Genomic DNA, 16,413 nt, shown 5'->3' with positions numbered 1-16,413 from the left:
CCCTGAGCACCTGGCTGAATTTCAATCCCCCAAGTCCCTTATAGCTCAGTGAGGCTGTGTGACTGAGGTCTGGCTCTGGACCGTGGGCGGAGGTGGTATGCTATCCACCTCCGAGATAGAACCCGCTCCCCACCATCCTCCCTGGGTCCCTCATCCTGAGTCTCCCAGCCAGAGTCAAGGAGCCAGGCTATGCCTTGGGGTCACAGAGCAACTTAATGGAAGAAGATGGGTCTCTGAATTATCATGTGGAACCAGGGTCACTCAGGCCAGGGAGGCCAGCAGGCACAGATACCCTGGGGTTAGCAGTTCCGTGGGGGGAGCAGCCAGCTGAACAGCAGTGCCAGTAGGGGTCAGAGCAGATCAGCGGAACTGCTAAAGGGATGTGCAAGCCAGGAGAACGCGGAAGTTCTGCAGGATCCAGCTAAGACCCAGCCAGAGTGTAAAGTGCTCCCTGCAGGGACAGAGAGTGCTGGAGTTGAAAGACTGCAGCAGCAAAATGCCTGCAGGTACGAGGCACACACTTTGTGTCTGTACTCACAGCCACATAGGCACCTGGGCCCCCTGGCTCTGAGCCTGCCCCTCATGGACAGGCCACTCACCTGGACTACGCAGTCCTGGCCAGCCTTGTGAGATGCTGACAGAAGGCCATGCCGCGTGTAGCCCCTAGCCCCGAGTCACCTCCTGCCACCTCCTGCGGCATGGCTTCAGCCTCACTCCATCACTCTACAGTGGGTCAAGAGTCAGGCCATCTGGGGTTCCAACCTGGTTCTGCTACTCACCTCCCATGGCTGACCTTGAGCAAGGCCTTTCCCTCACTGCATCTGAGCCCCTTGTCTGCAGAGTGAATGTATCTGGCTGGTTGATTTATAGAATCTCTGGTACTAAAAAGTTCTACCATTCCCCTGAAACAGCTGCATTCAGGAAGATTTGGCCTGGTTCTGGCAGCCAGCAGCAGCCCCAGTCTCTAACAGCAGACTTCCCATGCCCCTGACCAGGGAGGCCTTGCGGTCTTATACCTGTGTGAGTGACAAGGGACCTGCAGACCTCCAAAAGGCCTGGAGGACAGGGGACCCTTGGTAGGAAAGAGGAAGCTTGCAAAGAGTAGCCAATATGAATACTTGCATGAAGTCAGCAAGCCCGTCACCCTTGGGAGGGGCTTGCATTCTCTTTCCTTACTTTCTTCTTTTTCAACCATCTGCATTTACAACAGAGCACTTTCATTTCTGTTCCCATTTCCTGTGCCCTTTACGATGGGATGGCTCTGCCCCCCGCAGCTCCCCGGGTCCAGGGAAAGAGAGAATTAGAAGAGGAGTGGGAGCCTCTCCCAAGTTGCTTTCCTTGCCAGGCCCACCTTCAACTTGTCTTGGTTCTGCTTTTCCTGAGATAATAATTAGACAGGACTTTTGAAAGGAAATTGCTCTCCTCATCTGCCAAAATATTTGTGTTTTTAAACTAGGGAACAGATTTCCCCATCCCATTGTTGATCCAGACTAACACAGAGTAAAACTGTCCTCTGATCCTATGCCTACTTCTGGGACGGGGTGGGGCCCCGGGAGTGTCCGGAGCAGTCAGGAAAACCAGCTTGGAAGAGAACATCTCCCAGGGCAGTGCTGTGCGGGTGGGGGTGCTGACCAAGATGGAGAGCTACCCAAAGCAGGCGGGAGGCACGCCCAGCGCGACTACCTCTACATGACCCAGGTGGGGTGGCCAGCAAGTTCCAGGCCTCCAAATGTGTCTCCTGCATTGAGCACAGATATGGCCATGGGGAAGATGACCAGGAGGGGACAGCAAGACCCAGGAGCCACAAAGCAGAGTGAGGAGACTGAAGATGACCTCTCCGGGATAAGGAAACCTATTGTATTTCTAAATTCCAAGAACTTGGCCAAAAAAAGACATCATAACCATCTTTATTATCCAAATTCTAGAGGCAATGATTCTGCACAACATGGAATCTATTAGCTGCCAAAGTGGATTGAAGGTGACTCCTGAGGGTGGCCTCCCTGCCAGGATCTGCTCACGGCTCTGAGAGGTGCCAGCGGGAGCGTCATGCTGACCCGTCTGCTGAGGATGCGGCCAGGAGCTCCGAGGAGGGGACCCGGCCACAGGGCCCCCTGTACCCAGATGCGGAGGGAACCCTCCTCCCAGGTGTGAAAACGACCAAGGCTCCTCCCTCGGCAGAGGAGGAGGATCCTCGGGCTTCATCGGGGCAGGCAGCCGGCCACGGGGTCCGGCCGCGGCACCGGCACAAAGTTCATGGGGCACAGCAGCAGTGGGCACATCTTCTCGTGCTCCTTCAGTGCCTCACTCAGCTGCTGCAGCTCCGCGGTCAGCTTCCCGATCTCTCTCCGCAGCGCAGTGTTCTCCTGCTCCAGGCACTCATACTCCTGCACAGACACACAGAACGGGGGAAATGGTTTCTGCGAGCACAGTCCCTTCGAGTGATGCTCTCTCCGCTCCTCCCTGGGAACGCCTCCTCGCTAACTGCGCCCCTTCCACCGCTCCTACTCTTGGCCGTTAGTTTCATGTTTCTGTCCTCTCGCCAGGATGCAAGGTGCGTGAGGGCAGGGCTTTGCTTTTTGAATCAGCTTTATTGGGATACGATTTACATCAAATAACATACACCTGTCTTAAGGCTATATAATTCAATGGGTTCTGGCAAATGTAAACGTTGGTCGAGAGAACGTTTCCATCACTCCTAAAAGTTCCCTCAGGCCCCCCGGCTGCAGCCAGCCTCTCTTCCCCCAACTGTTGACCTGCTTTCTGAAGATCTCTGTTGGGGTCACTGCGATGGTCCCAGCATCTGGAACAGTGCCCGGAACATGACGGATGTTTGCTGGCTGCATGGGTGAATGAATGAAAATACCCCTTGCCTTGGCTTTGCCCCGACACTCATCTGTGAAGTTTCCACTATACCAGAGTTTTCAGAGGCTTAGGCCTGGAGGGGGCCCTAGTGACCCCTCGGCCCAACCCACACAATGCAGAAACCAGACATCCAACTTGCGCTGGGCCCTCTCTTCTTCAGAGGGCATCCCTGCCATTTCCCTGCTGCTCTATTAGAAAGCTCATCTTTGTGCTGATTCCAAATCTCTCTCTCTCCTTCAAACCCACCTATTGGGCTTGGTTCCACGTTATGGAACCACACATAGTAAATTCAATACTTTTTCAACATCACAGTTCTTGAAATATTAGGAGACAGCCCCATACCACTTCCCCTTAGGTATTCTCTCAGCTCAACTGTCTCGGGTCCCCTGAGCTCCTTGGGTGTTAGAGCTCGTGGTCCTTCTGCCCTCCTGGAGGTCATCCCAACATACACTCCAATTTGCCAGGATCTCTGAGAAGAATGCCATTCCCAAAACACAGTGCATGATTCTGGGATGGCCTGACCATGCAGAGGGCAGGCGGTTAGACGTGGCCCGCTATGGGGCTAGACCCAAGCCGGCAGCCACCTCACTGGGCTTGAGAGAGGTGCAAGCTCTGTCTGTATCAGCTGCTTCTCTGTCTACATCCAGATGACAACTGGTGTTCTGGAGATTCGAGGTGGGCTCTACGTCCACTTCTCCTGACTTTCACCCTGTTCTCTTGGGCATCTTCCAGCTTAGCAAAGTCTTTCTGAATCTTAACGTGTCAGCTCATGGATCACGATGCTACACAGATATAAGCTGGTCACTAGCTTGATGAGCAGGTCTTCCTTGTCTTCATCCAAGTCATCAGTAAGTTCTATAATAAATACTCCACCAACAGCAGAGCCCTATGACATGCCGACAGAGACTCTCTCAAGGTTGACAATATTATTGAAATCTTGTTGCAGTGCTGTGTACCATGCATTTCCTGGAGTGGGGACCCAACCTTTTTACCCATCACATCTTTTCTCTTACTAGTAATTTTTAAGAAATATCACTAAAAAAGTCTGTTCTTCTTACAGTTCCCTAAAGCCCATACAAATTCTCAACTCTGGCCCTTTGCTAATGCTGTTCTCCACTGGACTACCCACCTCCTTTTCTGTGTGGGCTCAGCTCAAGCCTACCACCTCCAGGAAGGCTTCCCTGAGCACAGGGCCTAGTGGAACCACATCCCTCATTATGTGTTCTGGTCAATCTTGTATCATATTCAATCTTACTTATGCTAAATAAGGTTTCTCCCCAAAGATCAGAAATGTACTGTACCTAAGAGCCTCTGATACCCTCTATGGTAGCCCTGCTTGATGGGCCACAGTGCCCAGGGACGCCTCAGCCCCAGTCCTCAGCCTCCTTCTCTCACCTGCTTCCTCCCCCCGCCCCTAGGTGCCAGAGGGGCTGCACACCCACAGGCCATCTGAACCTTCCCCAGGCAAGCCCTCAGGATAGTCTGGAATCCTCTCTAAGGCAGTAAGCTGCACCCGTTCCTTCTGCAGGCTGTCCTGGGTCAGTCTGGTTTCACTAGTGCACGGGCCCCGTTCTGCGTCAGCCCTCCTCCCTGCCTGCCAGCTCCCTTCTGGCCTCTGACAGACTCTAGTCCTGGGGCCCCAATTCCATCTACAAAGCAGCAACAAGCCCTCTACGGGCAAGGGGAGGGAAGACACGGACAGTCATTGCAGGGAGCCTGCCTGCAGCAGCAGGGTGACAGGCTGCAGCTCTGTGAGGCACGTGTACACACGTGCACGTGCACGCACACACACACACGTACAAGCACACACTCCACCCTGCAACTAGAAATGATCTTCACCTTCAAGTAAAATGGAGAATAGATGTGAATGGTTCCCATGAGCTAACATGAAAAGGAAATTTTTTAATGTTTATTTATTTTTGAGAGAGAGAGAGAGAGAGAGAGAGTGTGAGAGGTGGAGGGGCAGAGAGAGAGGGACACACAGAATCTGAAGCAGGCTCCAGGCTCTGAGCTGTCAGCACAGAGCCCGACGCGGGGCTCAAACCCACGGATCATGAGATCATCATCTGAGCCGAAGTCAGACGCTTCACTGAGCCACCCAGGCGCCCCTAATGAGCTACGTAGATTCCAAAAAATAAAAAAGTCATTTGCCATGGCAGAACATTCCAGACTGCCCTTCTATATTTTGGCAGGACTCTGTGAGCTTCTGAGTTTTATCTCCAGAAGCCATGAAGGGCCATGCTGCCTAAAGTCTTCCTGATGTACAGCTGCCTCCCCCAAACCCCAGCCCAGCAGCCTCCTCTTCCGCCTTCTCTGCAGGGACTTTCTCTTCTGGGATTTGACTTTTTTTTTTTTTTTTTTTTTTATTTCTAGGAGAAAGAGAGAGAGACAGCGTGAACAGGGGAGGGTCAGAGAGAGAGGGAGTCACAGACTGAAACAGGCTCCAGGCTCCGAGCCGGCAGTCAGCACAGAGCCTGATGTGGGGCTCGAACCCACGAATTGCGAGATCATGACCCAAGCGAAAGTCGGATGCCCAACCGACTAAGCCACCCAGGCGCCCCTGGGATTTGACTTTTACTTCCAAACCCCCTAAGGGACTTTCATGGAGCTGAGAGAATAAAAAGAGAAGTCGTCACCATCTCCAGGTGAGGCCAGTTCAAGAAGAATAAAAGGCAGAGCTTGAGCAGGTGGAGAGGAGGTGCAAGAACACAGGGAACAAAGGGGAAAGAGTAACACCCACTTTACACCGAGAAGGAAGTACTTGGACTTGACATACATGAAAAATAAGCAAGAACATCAGCCCCTTTGCTATTTCCAAAGAGAGGATCAGTTTAGCTCAAATCTTGCTGACGTTCAAGTCTTCCGCTGCAGGAGGGCCAGAGGCCATGGCGCTGCCTTCCCTGGTGTTTGGCAGGACACAGTCGCAAAGCAGAGACCTAAACATTCCAGGCAGTGAAGTCTCTGCAAATCCCAGTTCCGCCTCAGAAATTAAGTTGTCTGGGGCAGCAATTCTCACCGGGAGCAATTCTGGTGGTCCTCAGGGGACATGTGGCGTGTCTGGAGACAGCTGGGTTGTCACAAGTGGGGCAGAGGGCGCTAGTGCATCCAGTGGGTAGAGGCCAGGGGTGCTGCTCAACAGCCTACAGCGTCCAGGACAGCACCCCCCAAACAAAGACTTATCTGGCCCCAAGTGTCGGTAGTTCCGAGGCTGAGAAACCCTGGTCTGGGCATCTAAGAGAGGCTGACTGGGGAATGCGGGGATGTCTGGGGGACCCAGGGGCTAGGACTAAAAAACCCTGACAAACAAGCCACCAGAAATGATAACAAAAGCAGGAAGTAAACGATGGGGGATGAGAAGGCCATCAGGAGGGCACAGCCATGCACAGACCCCATTTCACAAGTGAAGAAAGTGAAACTCTGAGAGGCGCAGTGACTTTCCCAAGGTCATGCAAACTTGGAACCTGACTTCAAGGTCAACTGCACTCCTTGAGCAAGATAGCAATTCTGCTTTCACTTGGCAGTGCCTGGCCCCAAATTTCCCTGGGGTGGTTACTGGCAGTAAAGGGCTGTAAGGGCTCAGGATTTTACAATAAGCCTATTCCCAAGCCCTAAGCTGATCTCTTTCCCAGCAGAAAACTACCCTCCCCATCAGGGAGGGCTGTACAAATTAGTGTCATCATCAGTTTCTAAACCGGGGGGGGGGGGGGGGGACTGACATGAAGCATTCTCTTAGAACATGCAATATCTGAAAAAACCGTGGCAACATAGACCACAACCAAATTGCCTAAGAAATCCGTCAGTTGGTGACATTTGGGGTTCCTGAGGATGGCATCGTCTGCCTTCCTTTTCTGACTCAACGTTCTTTCTCAGTCTTACACCTTCGGATGCCTGGCTCGAACCAGTCTGACCCACTTCTGAGACACCTTCTGGCTCGTCGCAGAAAGCCGGACTGTTCACTTGGGTCCCTATTTGTGAATGTGGACTCAGGCGTGTGCCCAATGTTCAGAGATGAATAGGGGCTGAAATCCCCATGAGAGGCGTAAGTGCCTTGACGAGATGATTTGAAAAGCCACAGTGAGCGCTGAGGCACACAGACACCCATTAGGAACAGCTTCTCATCATCACAGTCGGGCTTCCAGCAACCACCTCGCTGAGGGGAAAATTCAGACTCAAGAGTGACTCGAGCCTGTCCCTGGCATGGCCTGCTCTGGCTCCCCCGGCCCTGCCCTCCAGGAAGGCCTGGCCTTGGTGGGCTGTCCTCCAGCTTTGCAGATGGAGAATTGGGAGAGGCAGGAGGTGGCCCAGAGGCTTCTGGGAGTTGGGACTGGAGGAGGTTTCTCAGGGTGTCAGAGGTAAGAGTGAGTGAACAAGATGGGCAGGAGAGAAAGGTGGGAATTTTAAACAAGCTCTAAATATTCCCCTTTGTGGTATTCAAGAAAGGCAAATAAAGATCCTGAGTGACTGTGAGATACACAGCCATGCCCTCCACAGGATGGGGCAGATGGAAGGACTGAGCAAAGCCCTTTTCACGGGCTAATCGCCCCAGGGAGTGCGGGCAGCCATGGCTACCGGGTGCCGCTTTCTGCACCCCTTAGCGCCTCCTGGAGAGTGGGCCTTGTCCCTGGTTTGAAGACGTTTCTGAGAACTGTGTCTGGCTCTCACTTTCCCCATCCTGGACGTGGCCTAGAGCCTGACGGGGCCTGAAGGGCTTTCCTGCCATGACCCAGGGCAGCATGCCACTTGCTCTGCCCTCAACTCACTCACTGGAGCACAAGAGAGCTCTGCTTTACCGTGGTGTTTAATCAGATACCCCACCCCCACCCCAATATGTAGATTTTTTCAAAGTTTTTTTTACTATCTTTACTGTTGTTTTTTGTTGCGTTTTGCTATGTTGGCCCTACAGAGCATTAGATCCTCACAGCTGCGCTGCCCTCCCTGGAAGGACACAAGGAATTAACAGTGGAGAGAGAACTCATGTGCTGCCCTGTGGGCCAAAGAGGACATTCCTCTTCTACAGCAGGGCTGGGATGTATTTCCATTTTCCTAAGCCAGACACCTGCGCCCCCACACTCTCCTGTGACCAAGAACCCTTGTGTGTGGCTAGTGACAGTAGAGGTGTGGGCTACATACAAATGGAGCCACCGTCCTGGCCTCCTCGATGCTGTTTCTCAGAAAGACTGTCCTTGATGAGGTAATCCGCTAGTGGTGGGTACACCAGATATACTCTTTTGGCTCCACAGAGACCGAGAAGGGAGTGTTCCCCCATGGAAGGAAGGTCTGGGCTTCAGGTCAGTTAGTCCCCGTTCCCAGAAGAGCACCTGGCACAATTGGTCATGGACCAATTCGCTAGGAACCCTACTGAAAGGCCCTCCAGCATGGTTCTAAGAGGGATCAGGCAGGAGTAAATGTGGTACCACCCCTAACTTTCCCAGGCACCCAGCTTATTTGGGTATCAAATCCAGCACTGACAGATACCGAGAGAAACCTGTTTTTCTTGACACTGGAGTATTTATGTTACCTTCTGACTTAGACAGTATAAAGGCCTCCCAAAGAGGTCTACATCCATCCTCTGGAGCCTGTGAATATGTTACCTTCCGTGACAAAAAGGACTTTGCAGATGTGATTAAGAATCTGAATGTGGGGAGGGGCATCTGGGTGGCTCAGGTGGTTAAGCATCTGACTCTTGATTTCCGCTCAGGTCATGATCTCATGGTTCATGAATTCAAGCCCTGTGTCAGGCTCTACGTGGACAGCATGGAGCCTGCTTGGGATTCACTGTCTCCCTCGCTCTCTGCCCCTCCCCAACTCGTGCTCATTCTCTCAAAATAAATAAATAAACATTTAAAAAAAGAATCTGAACATGAGGACATTATCTTGGAATATGCAGGTGGACCCAATGTAATCATAAGGGTCCTTATAAGTGAAAGAAGTCATGAGTCAGAGGAGATGTGACAATGGAAACAGTGTCAGAGTAATACACCACGAAAAAAGCTTAACTAGCCAGTGCTGGCTTTGAAGATGGAAGGGGACCACAAGCCAGGGAACACAAAAGCCTCTAGAAGCCAGCAAGGCAAGGAAATGGATTCTCCTCTGGAGGCTGTGGAAGGAATGCAGCACCTCTTGACATCTAGATTTTCATTCCGTGTGACCCATTCCAGACACCTGACCTCCAAAATTGTAAGATGATAAATCTGTGTTGTGCTAAGACCACCAAATTTCTCATAATTTGTTACAGAGGCCACAGGAAACTATTTTCCCTGAAAACTACACTTCCCAAAACAGGAATGAGATTGCCCTCCTTGCTTTGTGACCTAACAGCAAGGCCTCAGTCACAGTAGTGCTTCACAAATATTTGGGGAAGCTCCTGTCCAAGTCACTCAGTCACCACCACACACATAGTCACGTAGGACTTACAATGGAGTGTCCCCTAGTGTTTTCTTAAGTGAACGCACCTGGCTTGGACAAGAAGATTATTGAGGAGAAGAGCCCAGACTGTTTGGCTGGCGCATGGGGTCTGAACACAGGGCCATGCACTAACTGAGCCGGAAGTGCCCTCTGGGGTTACCTGGTAACCTGACGCTAGACCCAAGACTGGCTCGGCAGCAAAGGGGAAGGAGGAAAGCAGTCAGAGGACATTCTAGCTGTTCTGTGCAAAAGTTCCAGGACGAATACAGGCTGGGAAGGACCTTCCCTGACCCTCATCTGAAGACCCTCTTTTTAGGACCCAGCCTTCCTGCTCCCAGGAGTCTCCCATGCATCATTTATGCCCACTGTGAGTTTATACCAGTAAGTCACCTCTCCCTGGAGTATGTGCATCCTCAATCTGTTCTCAGTTCACTGTGAAAGGGTTTTCAGAGATTGCTGCTGCCCCCCTCATCTCGCCTCCATCGGCTATGCTGTTAGTGCCCCCAGACTCGCCTTGTGGAGACGAGCTGTGACAAGAGAGCAGGCCGGGAAACGCTAAACTGAAATCTTCAATTATTCACACCAACTCTGTGTAGAGACGAGAGTTCAGAACTGTCACCAATTCTTTGCACAGGACCTCGGATGCCTTCGAGGTCAGTTCCTGATATGGGGCAGTCCCTAGCCCCAGCTGTGAGGTTATGTGGAATGGAGGGTGGAGGGCAATGGAAGAGTTTAGGATAAGCCCCAGCGTCCTGACGTGGGTGATGAGAAAGGTGGTTAGTTCTGTTAACTGCAACTTGAAGACTGCAAGGAGAGAGTCTCAGGGTAAACACACCCTGTCACAGCCACGTCGCATCCACGCAGCCTGCGGCAGACCCATTGAGAGACATCTAAGCAGACATTTGAGATATGGGGTCAAGGGCCCGGGACTGAGGTCTTGCCTGGAATAATCAACGTGGGCAACTGACGCTGAGAAAACAGATTAAGAGATCAAATCTTCCAGGATGGGAAGGAGAAAGGGAAGAGTGTGAAAGCTCCGTCTATACCAACAGTTAAGAAAACAGAGGGAGAAAAGGTACCAAAGAAACTGAGAAGAAAGGCGGTTAAGAGGGTCAAGTGGGAAATGTGGTCTTTTAGAAGCTAAAGACCTTGAGAGAATGTCTCAGGGAGGAAAGGGTTGAGGCACCGGGGTGGCTTAGTTGGTTAAATGTCCGACTTCGGCTCAGGTCATGATCTCACAGTTCATGAGTTCAAGCCCCGCATTGGGCTCTCTGCTGTCAGCTCGAAGCCTGCAGCAGGCTTTGGATTCTGTGTCTCCCTCTCTGTCTGCCCCTCCCCCATTCCTGCATGCATGCCTTCTCTCTCTCTCTCTCTCTCTCAAAAATAAACATTTAAAAATCTATTTAAAAATAGGACTCAGTCAATGCTGTCAAATGTTCCAGCAAGGTCATGGTTGATGAGACTAGAAAGAGGCCTCTAGATCAGGTGGTGCCAGGGCACTAGTGGCCTCAGTGGGAGCAGCTTCTGTAGGAAGGGTGTGTGTGTGTGTGTGTGTGTGTGTGTGTGTGTGTGTGTGTGTGTGTGTGTGTGTATGCATGTGCACATACACCTTGGGTACGGCGGGTGCAGCAGAAACAGCATCACGGGGTACTGGAGAATAAATGCAACTCAAGACATGGAGATAGCAGGTCTCTCTTTAAGGAGCAGGGAAGTGAGGAAGGAAAGAAAATAAGTGGGGTGGTAGTTTGAAAAGAAATTGGGATCAGGAGGAAGTTTTGTTTTATTTTGTTTTGATTTATAATCAAAGAGATCAAGAGTGAGGAACAACCAGTGGACGAGGGAGAAAGAAAGATGTCAGCGAGTGAAGAATCAGAACACTGGGCTGAAGGACACAGTGACATTAGACGTGTGTGGCCAAATTGGTGATCACCAGGAAATGACCTTGGGGCCACCACCACAGTGCAAGGGCAGAAGGGGGCTCCTCTCCGTGGCCTTAATGTGTGGCTCTCCCCCAACCACAGGCTCACCTCGTGGAGTTTGTCAGCCTTCTGGGTCTGCTTCTTCCGACTTCTCTGAGCAGCAACTCGGTTTTTTTCTCTCCTTCGGACCTTCCGGTCATCATCCTCCGGGCTCTGGGGGGGAAACGTCTGGTCAGGTGTGCTGTCCAGGCTCCTTGCCTCACCCTCCTCTGCCTTGCCTCTTTTCTCGGCATGGCTCCTGGAGCTTCACCGTTTTATCTGCAGTCACAGCAGAGGACTGGGCTGCTCAAGGGGAGGCAGGGGGGAAGGGGACAGCAGGCGCCCCAGACTCAGGAGCGCCCACCGTGTCCCATGGCTGAGCTCCGCTGCCCATCCCCATGACTACCCTGACAAATGTGTGGTGTGACTGTCATTTAACAGATGAGGAATAAGAAACTCAGAGAGGTTAAGGAACTTGCTCCAGGTATAACAGCTAGTAAGTGGGTTAAGTGGGAAGTGGAACTCAGGTCTGTTGGACTCCAAACCAACGTTCATAAACCTCTACCCCACAGGGTGTGTGCCTGGGAGAGGTGTGGTGTCAACGTCGTCCATCTGAGAATGGGAAAGGCAGAAGGCATCTGCTATCTGGAACTTGCCGTGTGCCAGGTCTGACACCACCACGCACAAGCAGGTACTTTTGATGCTGCGTGGAAATCATATCACACTTGTAACTACTTTACACACCAAATGATCTTAAATGCCACAGACGAACAATGCTTGAGGGGCATTTTGTTTCACGGGTCAGAGTGAATCAGAAAGCAAACTGATGATGTGTCTGGAGAGCTCGTAGCTCTGTATGAGATTTAACCAAACCTAGTCAAATTCTTCAAGACTTATCCTGAAACAGGGGTGCCTGGGTGGCTCAGTTGGTTGGGCGTCCGACTTCGGCTCAAGTCATGATCTCACCGTTTGTGGGTTCGAGCCCCGCATCAGGCTCTGTGCTGACAGCCAGCTCAGAGCCTGGAGCCTGCTTCGGATTCTGTGTTTCCCTCTCTCTCTGACCCTCCCCTGCTCACTCTGTATTCTCTCTCTTTCACACACAAATAAATAAAAACATTTAAAAAAATTAAAAAAAGAGTTGTCCTGAAACAGGCAGGCTAAAAAAAATGCACCTACCAAGGTAAAAACATCTCGGTTATAGAAAAAACATGGAGAAGTAGAGGCTATTTGCCTTCCAGAACCCTGTGAAAAGGTACCGAGGGGGTAGGGTACAGTTTAAACAGTTTAAAAGCTAAGAGGTTAGTAGGATACAAACCTAGGAAAGGTACTCAATTATTAACAGAAAGCAAATATTGATAATATAAAGTCATGGATAACTGCAGTTATCATTTTATCTGGTGTTGTATTCCAAGTATGAGAGACATATCTTTTCCCCCACGTTCCAGTGGGTAAAGAATTTGCAGTGTTTGGAAGACTCTAAGTCTACAGAAGGAGACAAATAAATAACATACATAAGTAATAAAACAAATGGACATGGTCTGGAGATAGTGCTTAAGGGAACAGGCACAAGGTGTCAAAACATAGCTTTTTAGAGGAAAAGCAGTCTTGGTAAATATAACCAGAACACCACATGGGCAAAATGTGGTGAACAGGACAGACCTTTAGCTTGAGAAATACAGGGCTCCTCGTTTTGTCTCTTGCTGTCAGTATAGCCTGGGGGAAATGGCTTACATTCTCTGAATGTTTAATTTTCTCATTTATTGTAAGTGTGAGTCATTCATCCTTTCAATAAGTATTAAATGAGTACCTGCCATGTGCCAGGCAGTCTTGGGCACTGGAGATACATGCCCTGAACAACTGATGGGTAATCCTGCAGCACCCACTCTAACAGCCTAATGCCTGCGACGAGCATACCACAAAATGAGATTTTTATCCTAAAGCTCCCAGCACATGGTATGCCCGCAGTAACCTCTGTAGGGGTTGCTGCTATTTTTTGAATCTCCCATAGTGCTTGTCACCAAATCATGCCTTGTTGTCCGCAATCAAAAAGTCACAGGGCACAAGTAAGCAGCCTGCGTGCTGCCCTCTGGGAGCGGACACTCTAAACCTATCCATCAGGTCACACCTGACAACTCAGCAGTAACATTTAATCAAAACAGAAAGAGGGGAACAAAGTGTTGAGATAGTCATAAATTATTAACCATATCCTAATTAGTCCTCATAAAAATCACGAGAGGTTATTATTATATTCATTTTACAGGTGGGGAAACTGAGGCTCGAAGATGTTAAGCAAAATGCCCAAAGCTATTCAGCCTGTGTGTGGTAAAACGGAGGTCCAAACTCAGAAATGTGTGACTCTTCAGCGTCACCTGATGACACTATGCACCAGGTATCGAATTGGGAAGGGGAGCATAACAATGACGACTCCGTCCAAAGCAGCTGAGGGAGAAGTTCTCTGATGGCCAATCCCGCGGGCAACTTTATCTCAGTTTCCTGAGCACAAAGTTGTAAATGTGGCCGAGGACAGAGCAGAGGGCTGGATGGGGGCCGAGGGGATTCCACCAGCACGGGGGCTGGAGTCCGCCCACAGCGGGACCCCACCCCGCACCCTCAGGCGGAAGGGTCTCGAGTTCCCCATTCGGCCGTAGATGTTGGGAGTGCCTGGACACGAGCCGCCCCTTCGGGCCGAATTTCCCCTCTGCGCACCCTGGCGCCCGGGAAGGGCCACGAGCGCCGGCGGTGGGGTGGCAGCGGCCGCCAGCGCAAGGATGGCGACACCGGGACAGCGCGGATCCCACGTGCGGGGAAGTGTGGACCGTGCCTGGCCCAGCCGGGCGTCTGCGCCCTCCGGTCTCTCCGCTTCCCGGGGCACAGGAGACGGGTCACCATTCCGGACGCCGCGGGCACTGTGCGTGAGCTGGGGACCGCCAGACAGAGGCGCACGCCGGGGGCCCTGGACCCACCCCGCGGCCCCACTCCCTGCTGGTCGCTGGCTCCCGCAGCGCCCTCCATCCACCCCCGCACTCAGCGGCCACCACTCCGGAACCCCAGACCCACCCACCCCCTGGTGCCCCTCGGCGCCCCCCGTCCTCGCATTCCCGCGGACCTCCCTGAGCCCCCTTCAACTACCTGCGGCTGCGGCTGGTGCCCGGGCGCCGCGACGCTCCTCTGCAGGACGCTGCCGGCCGCCGGGAGCACTTGCGACATGCCGGGCGCTCCTCCGGCCCGCCCCGCCCCGCCGCGCAGCCTCGCGGAGGAGCGGCCGCGCGGCCCGCCGCGCCCTGCACGCGGGGCGCTGCCTACCGGCACTCTCCCGCGGCCCGCATCCGCGCGCCCCCGCACCTGCCGGCCGCCGCCCTCCGCCCCGCCCCCTCGGGCTTCCCGCGCTCCCGGCGCGTGCGGCCCCAGCGCGCCGCCAGGGTTTCCCCGCCCCCGGCCCGCGCGTTCCCGAGTCTGCCCGCCCCTCCTGCTCCCACCCCCGCCCCGTTTCCTCCTCTCCCCGCCCTCTCGCCGCACCTCGGGGTCCCAAATCCCACCCCTGCGGCGGCGGCTTTCCGCTGGGCCCCGGCGCTTCGTGGAAGTCACGTGGTGGCTTGGAAACCCGGGAGGGAACGCGAAGCCCACCCGCGGGGGGCGACGCTGCGGCGGCCAGGGCTCAGGGAGACGCAGAGCAGCCTCTGGAGTCCTCCGGCCGCTCCCGGGAACCTCAGGCTGAGCAACACGAGTGGGTGGCTTTGCGCGGGGTTATTTCCCGGTCCCATCTCGGCACCTTCCTGGGCACCGGCCCCGCCTCCCCCTCGCGCAGGAGTCACGGTCTCCCGGGACTTTCTTCGCGGCGACGGGTCACCCGGGCGCCACTCTCACTCCTTCCTCGACCCACGGCTCACCCGCCTGCGAGGCGCAGCCTAGGGGAGGGACAGCCGGCTTTGCCGGGTCCCGGCGCACCCCAAGGCCTGTCTGCGGGGGCATTTGCTCCCCTTTTCAGCCGCGCCGCCGGGCTGTGGGAGAGTAAGCGAGGCCGGGCGGCCCCGAGGGTGAATTCCCTCGGCGTGGGGGTGGGGAGGAGGAGGAGGCTGTCCTGAGAGCGAATCTGACGCGGTGGACCTCGCTATTGGCAGGTTCAGGGATCTGAACCTCAGATGCTTTGTTTTTCAAGAGTAAAGTAGCAGATGCTCTGCCTACAAGTTAAGATGCGTGGATTAATGCCAAACTGGGAACAGGGTGGAGGTGTGGCGCGTTCCCCTCCACCTGCCTGCCAGGGAAGTAGTGTTGTACTTGGTCCCAGCAAAGAAAACACACACACACACACACACACACACACACACACACACACACACAAGCGGTTTCGGGTTTGTGGTCTGCACTGAGAAAGAAAGATAATTGCGAACCTAGGTGGGCGGGTGGGAACCAGGACCAAGAGGTCAGACGTGCCTTCCCACTGCGGTCGCCTGTCTTCAGCAGGCGGCAGCAGGGATGGGGGACGGGCACCTCTGACTCTCAGTCCAGCGCACGTGGCTCTCCGCCAGGATTTAAGACCCTGGCAACAGCACTGAGAAGCACCTTGAGTGAACCTGACTGCCTGGCTGGGGACGGGAATATAAGTGGACGATCTTGCCTGTGGGATCAGGGGCTTCGACCAGCTGAACACAGGGCTGAGGGGCAAGGCAGCGGGGAGGGAGGGTGGGCGCAATGGGACTGTGCCATATCCCTAATATCACCGTCAAGGCTGGACAACGGAGCCGTCTCCACATTCGGTTATCCGCCTAGATTTATCTTCTCATCTCCCGTTTAATCGTTTCCACCGTGCTACGTAACTCATAGTTGCCCCGGAGCTATTACTTTTGCAAACGACACGGATACACACAATGTACCCAGGACAGCGCTCCGCACAACAAAGGCGCAGGAAATTCATTGCACAGGTCGACTGAGAGCCCTCATTCCTGGAAGCATAAGGACTCTAACAAGATAGGAAAACCTACCGGCCATGTGATCGTTAATTTTCAGAAGTGCTTTCAGTCCTCAGTGTTGTTTAGGAAGGGAAAGGGTAAGGCGAAAGCACGGCGGACATTTAGGTGCAGTCCCATCTTTAGTTCTGGGTATTGCCACTTTTCTGTTACCGCGGAGCCACACCACACCGTAAGTGCGCTGCAGTTGTGCCCTCCACCTCGCTCCGCAAGCAGCCTGGATC

General features: G+C 53.3%; 1 protein-coding gene across 1 annotated transcript; it reads right to left on the bottom strand.

The window, feature by feature from the left end:
* Nucleotides 1-1,887: 1,887 nt before the first annotated feature.
* Nucleotides 1,888-14,444, bottom strand: BATF3 (basic leucine zipper ATF-like transcription factor 3). Its single transcript, XM_039230046.1, has 3 exons — nucleotides 14,355-14,444; nucleotides 11,295-11,399; nucleotides 1,888-2,384 (listed from the first exon to the last, which is right to left on the bottom strand). Exons 1-3 carry the CDS (start codon nucleotides 14,430-14,432, stop codon nucleotides 2,199-2,201), a joined length of 369 nt encoding a protein of 122 aa, XP_039085977.1. The 5' UTR covers nucleotides 14,433-14,444; the 3' UTR covers nucleotides 1,888-2,198.
* Between the last annotated feature and the right edge of the window lie 1,969 nt (nucleotides 14,445-16,413).

This window comes from Hyaena hyaena, unplaced genomic scaffold (assembly GCF_003009895.1).
Source record: "Hyaena hyaena isolate Hyena2069 unplaced genomic scaffold, ASM300989v1 scaffold_43, whole genome shotgun sequence".
In the NCBI taxonomy this organism is placed as follows: domain Eukaryota; kingdom Metazoa; phylum Chordata; class Mammalia; order Carnivora; family Hyaenidae; genus Hyaena; species Hyaena hyaena.
Note: the sequence above shows the minus strand (reverse complement) of the source record. Positions and strands in the feature narration are given on the sequence as shown.

Coding starts and splice junctions, on each gene's coding strand:
- BATF3 (XM_039230046.1), bottom strand. CDS start 14,432: ATGTCGCAAGTGCTCCCGGCGGCCGGCAGCGTCCTGCAGAGGAGCGTC. Junction 11,400..14,354: donor GGCACCAGCCGCAGCCGCAG/GTAGTTGAAGGG, acceptor TTTCCCCCCCAG/AGCCCGGAGGATGATGACCG. Junction 2,385..11,294: donor AGGCTGACAAACTCCACGAG/GTGAGCCTGTGG, acceptor GTGTCTGTGCAG/GAGTATGAGTGCCTGGAGCA.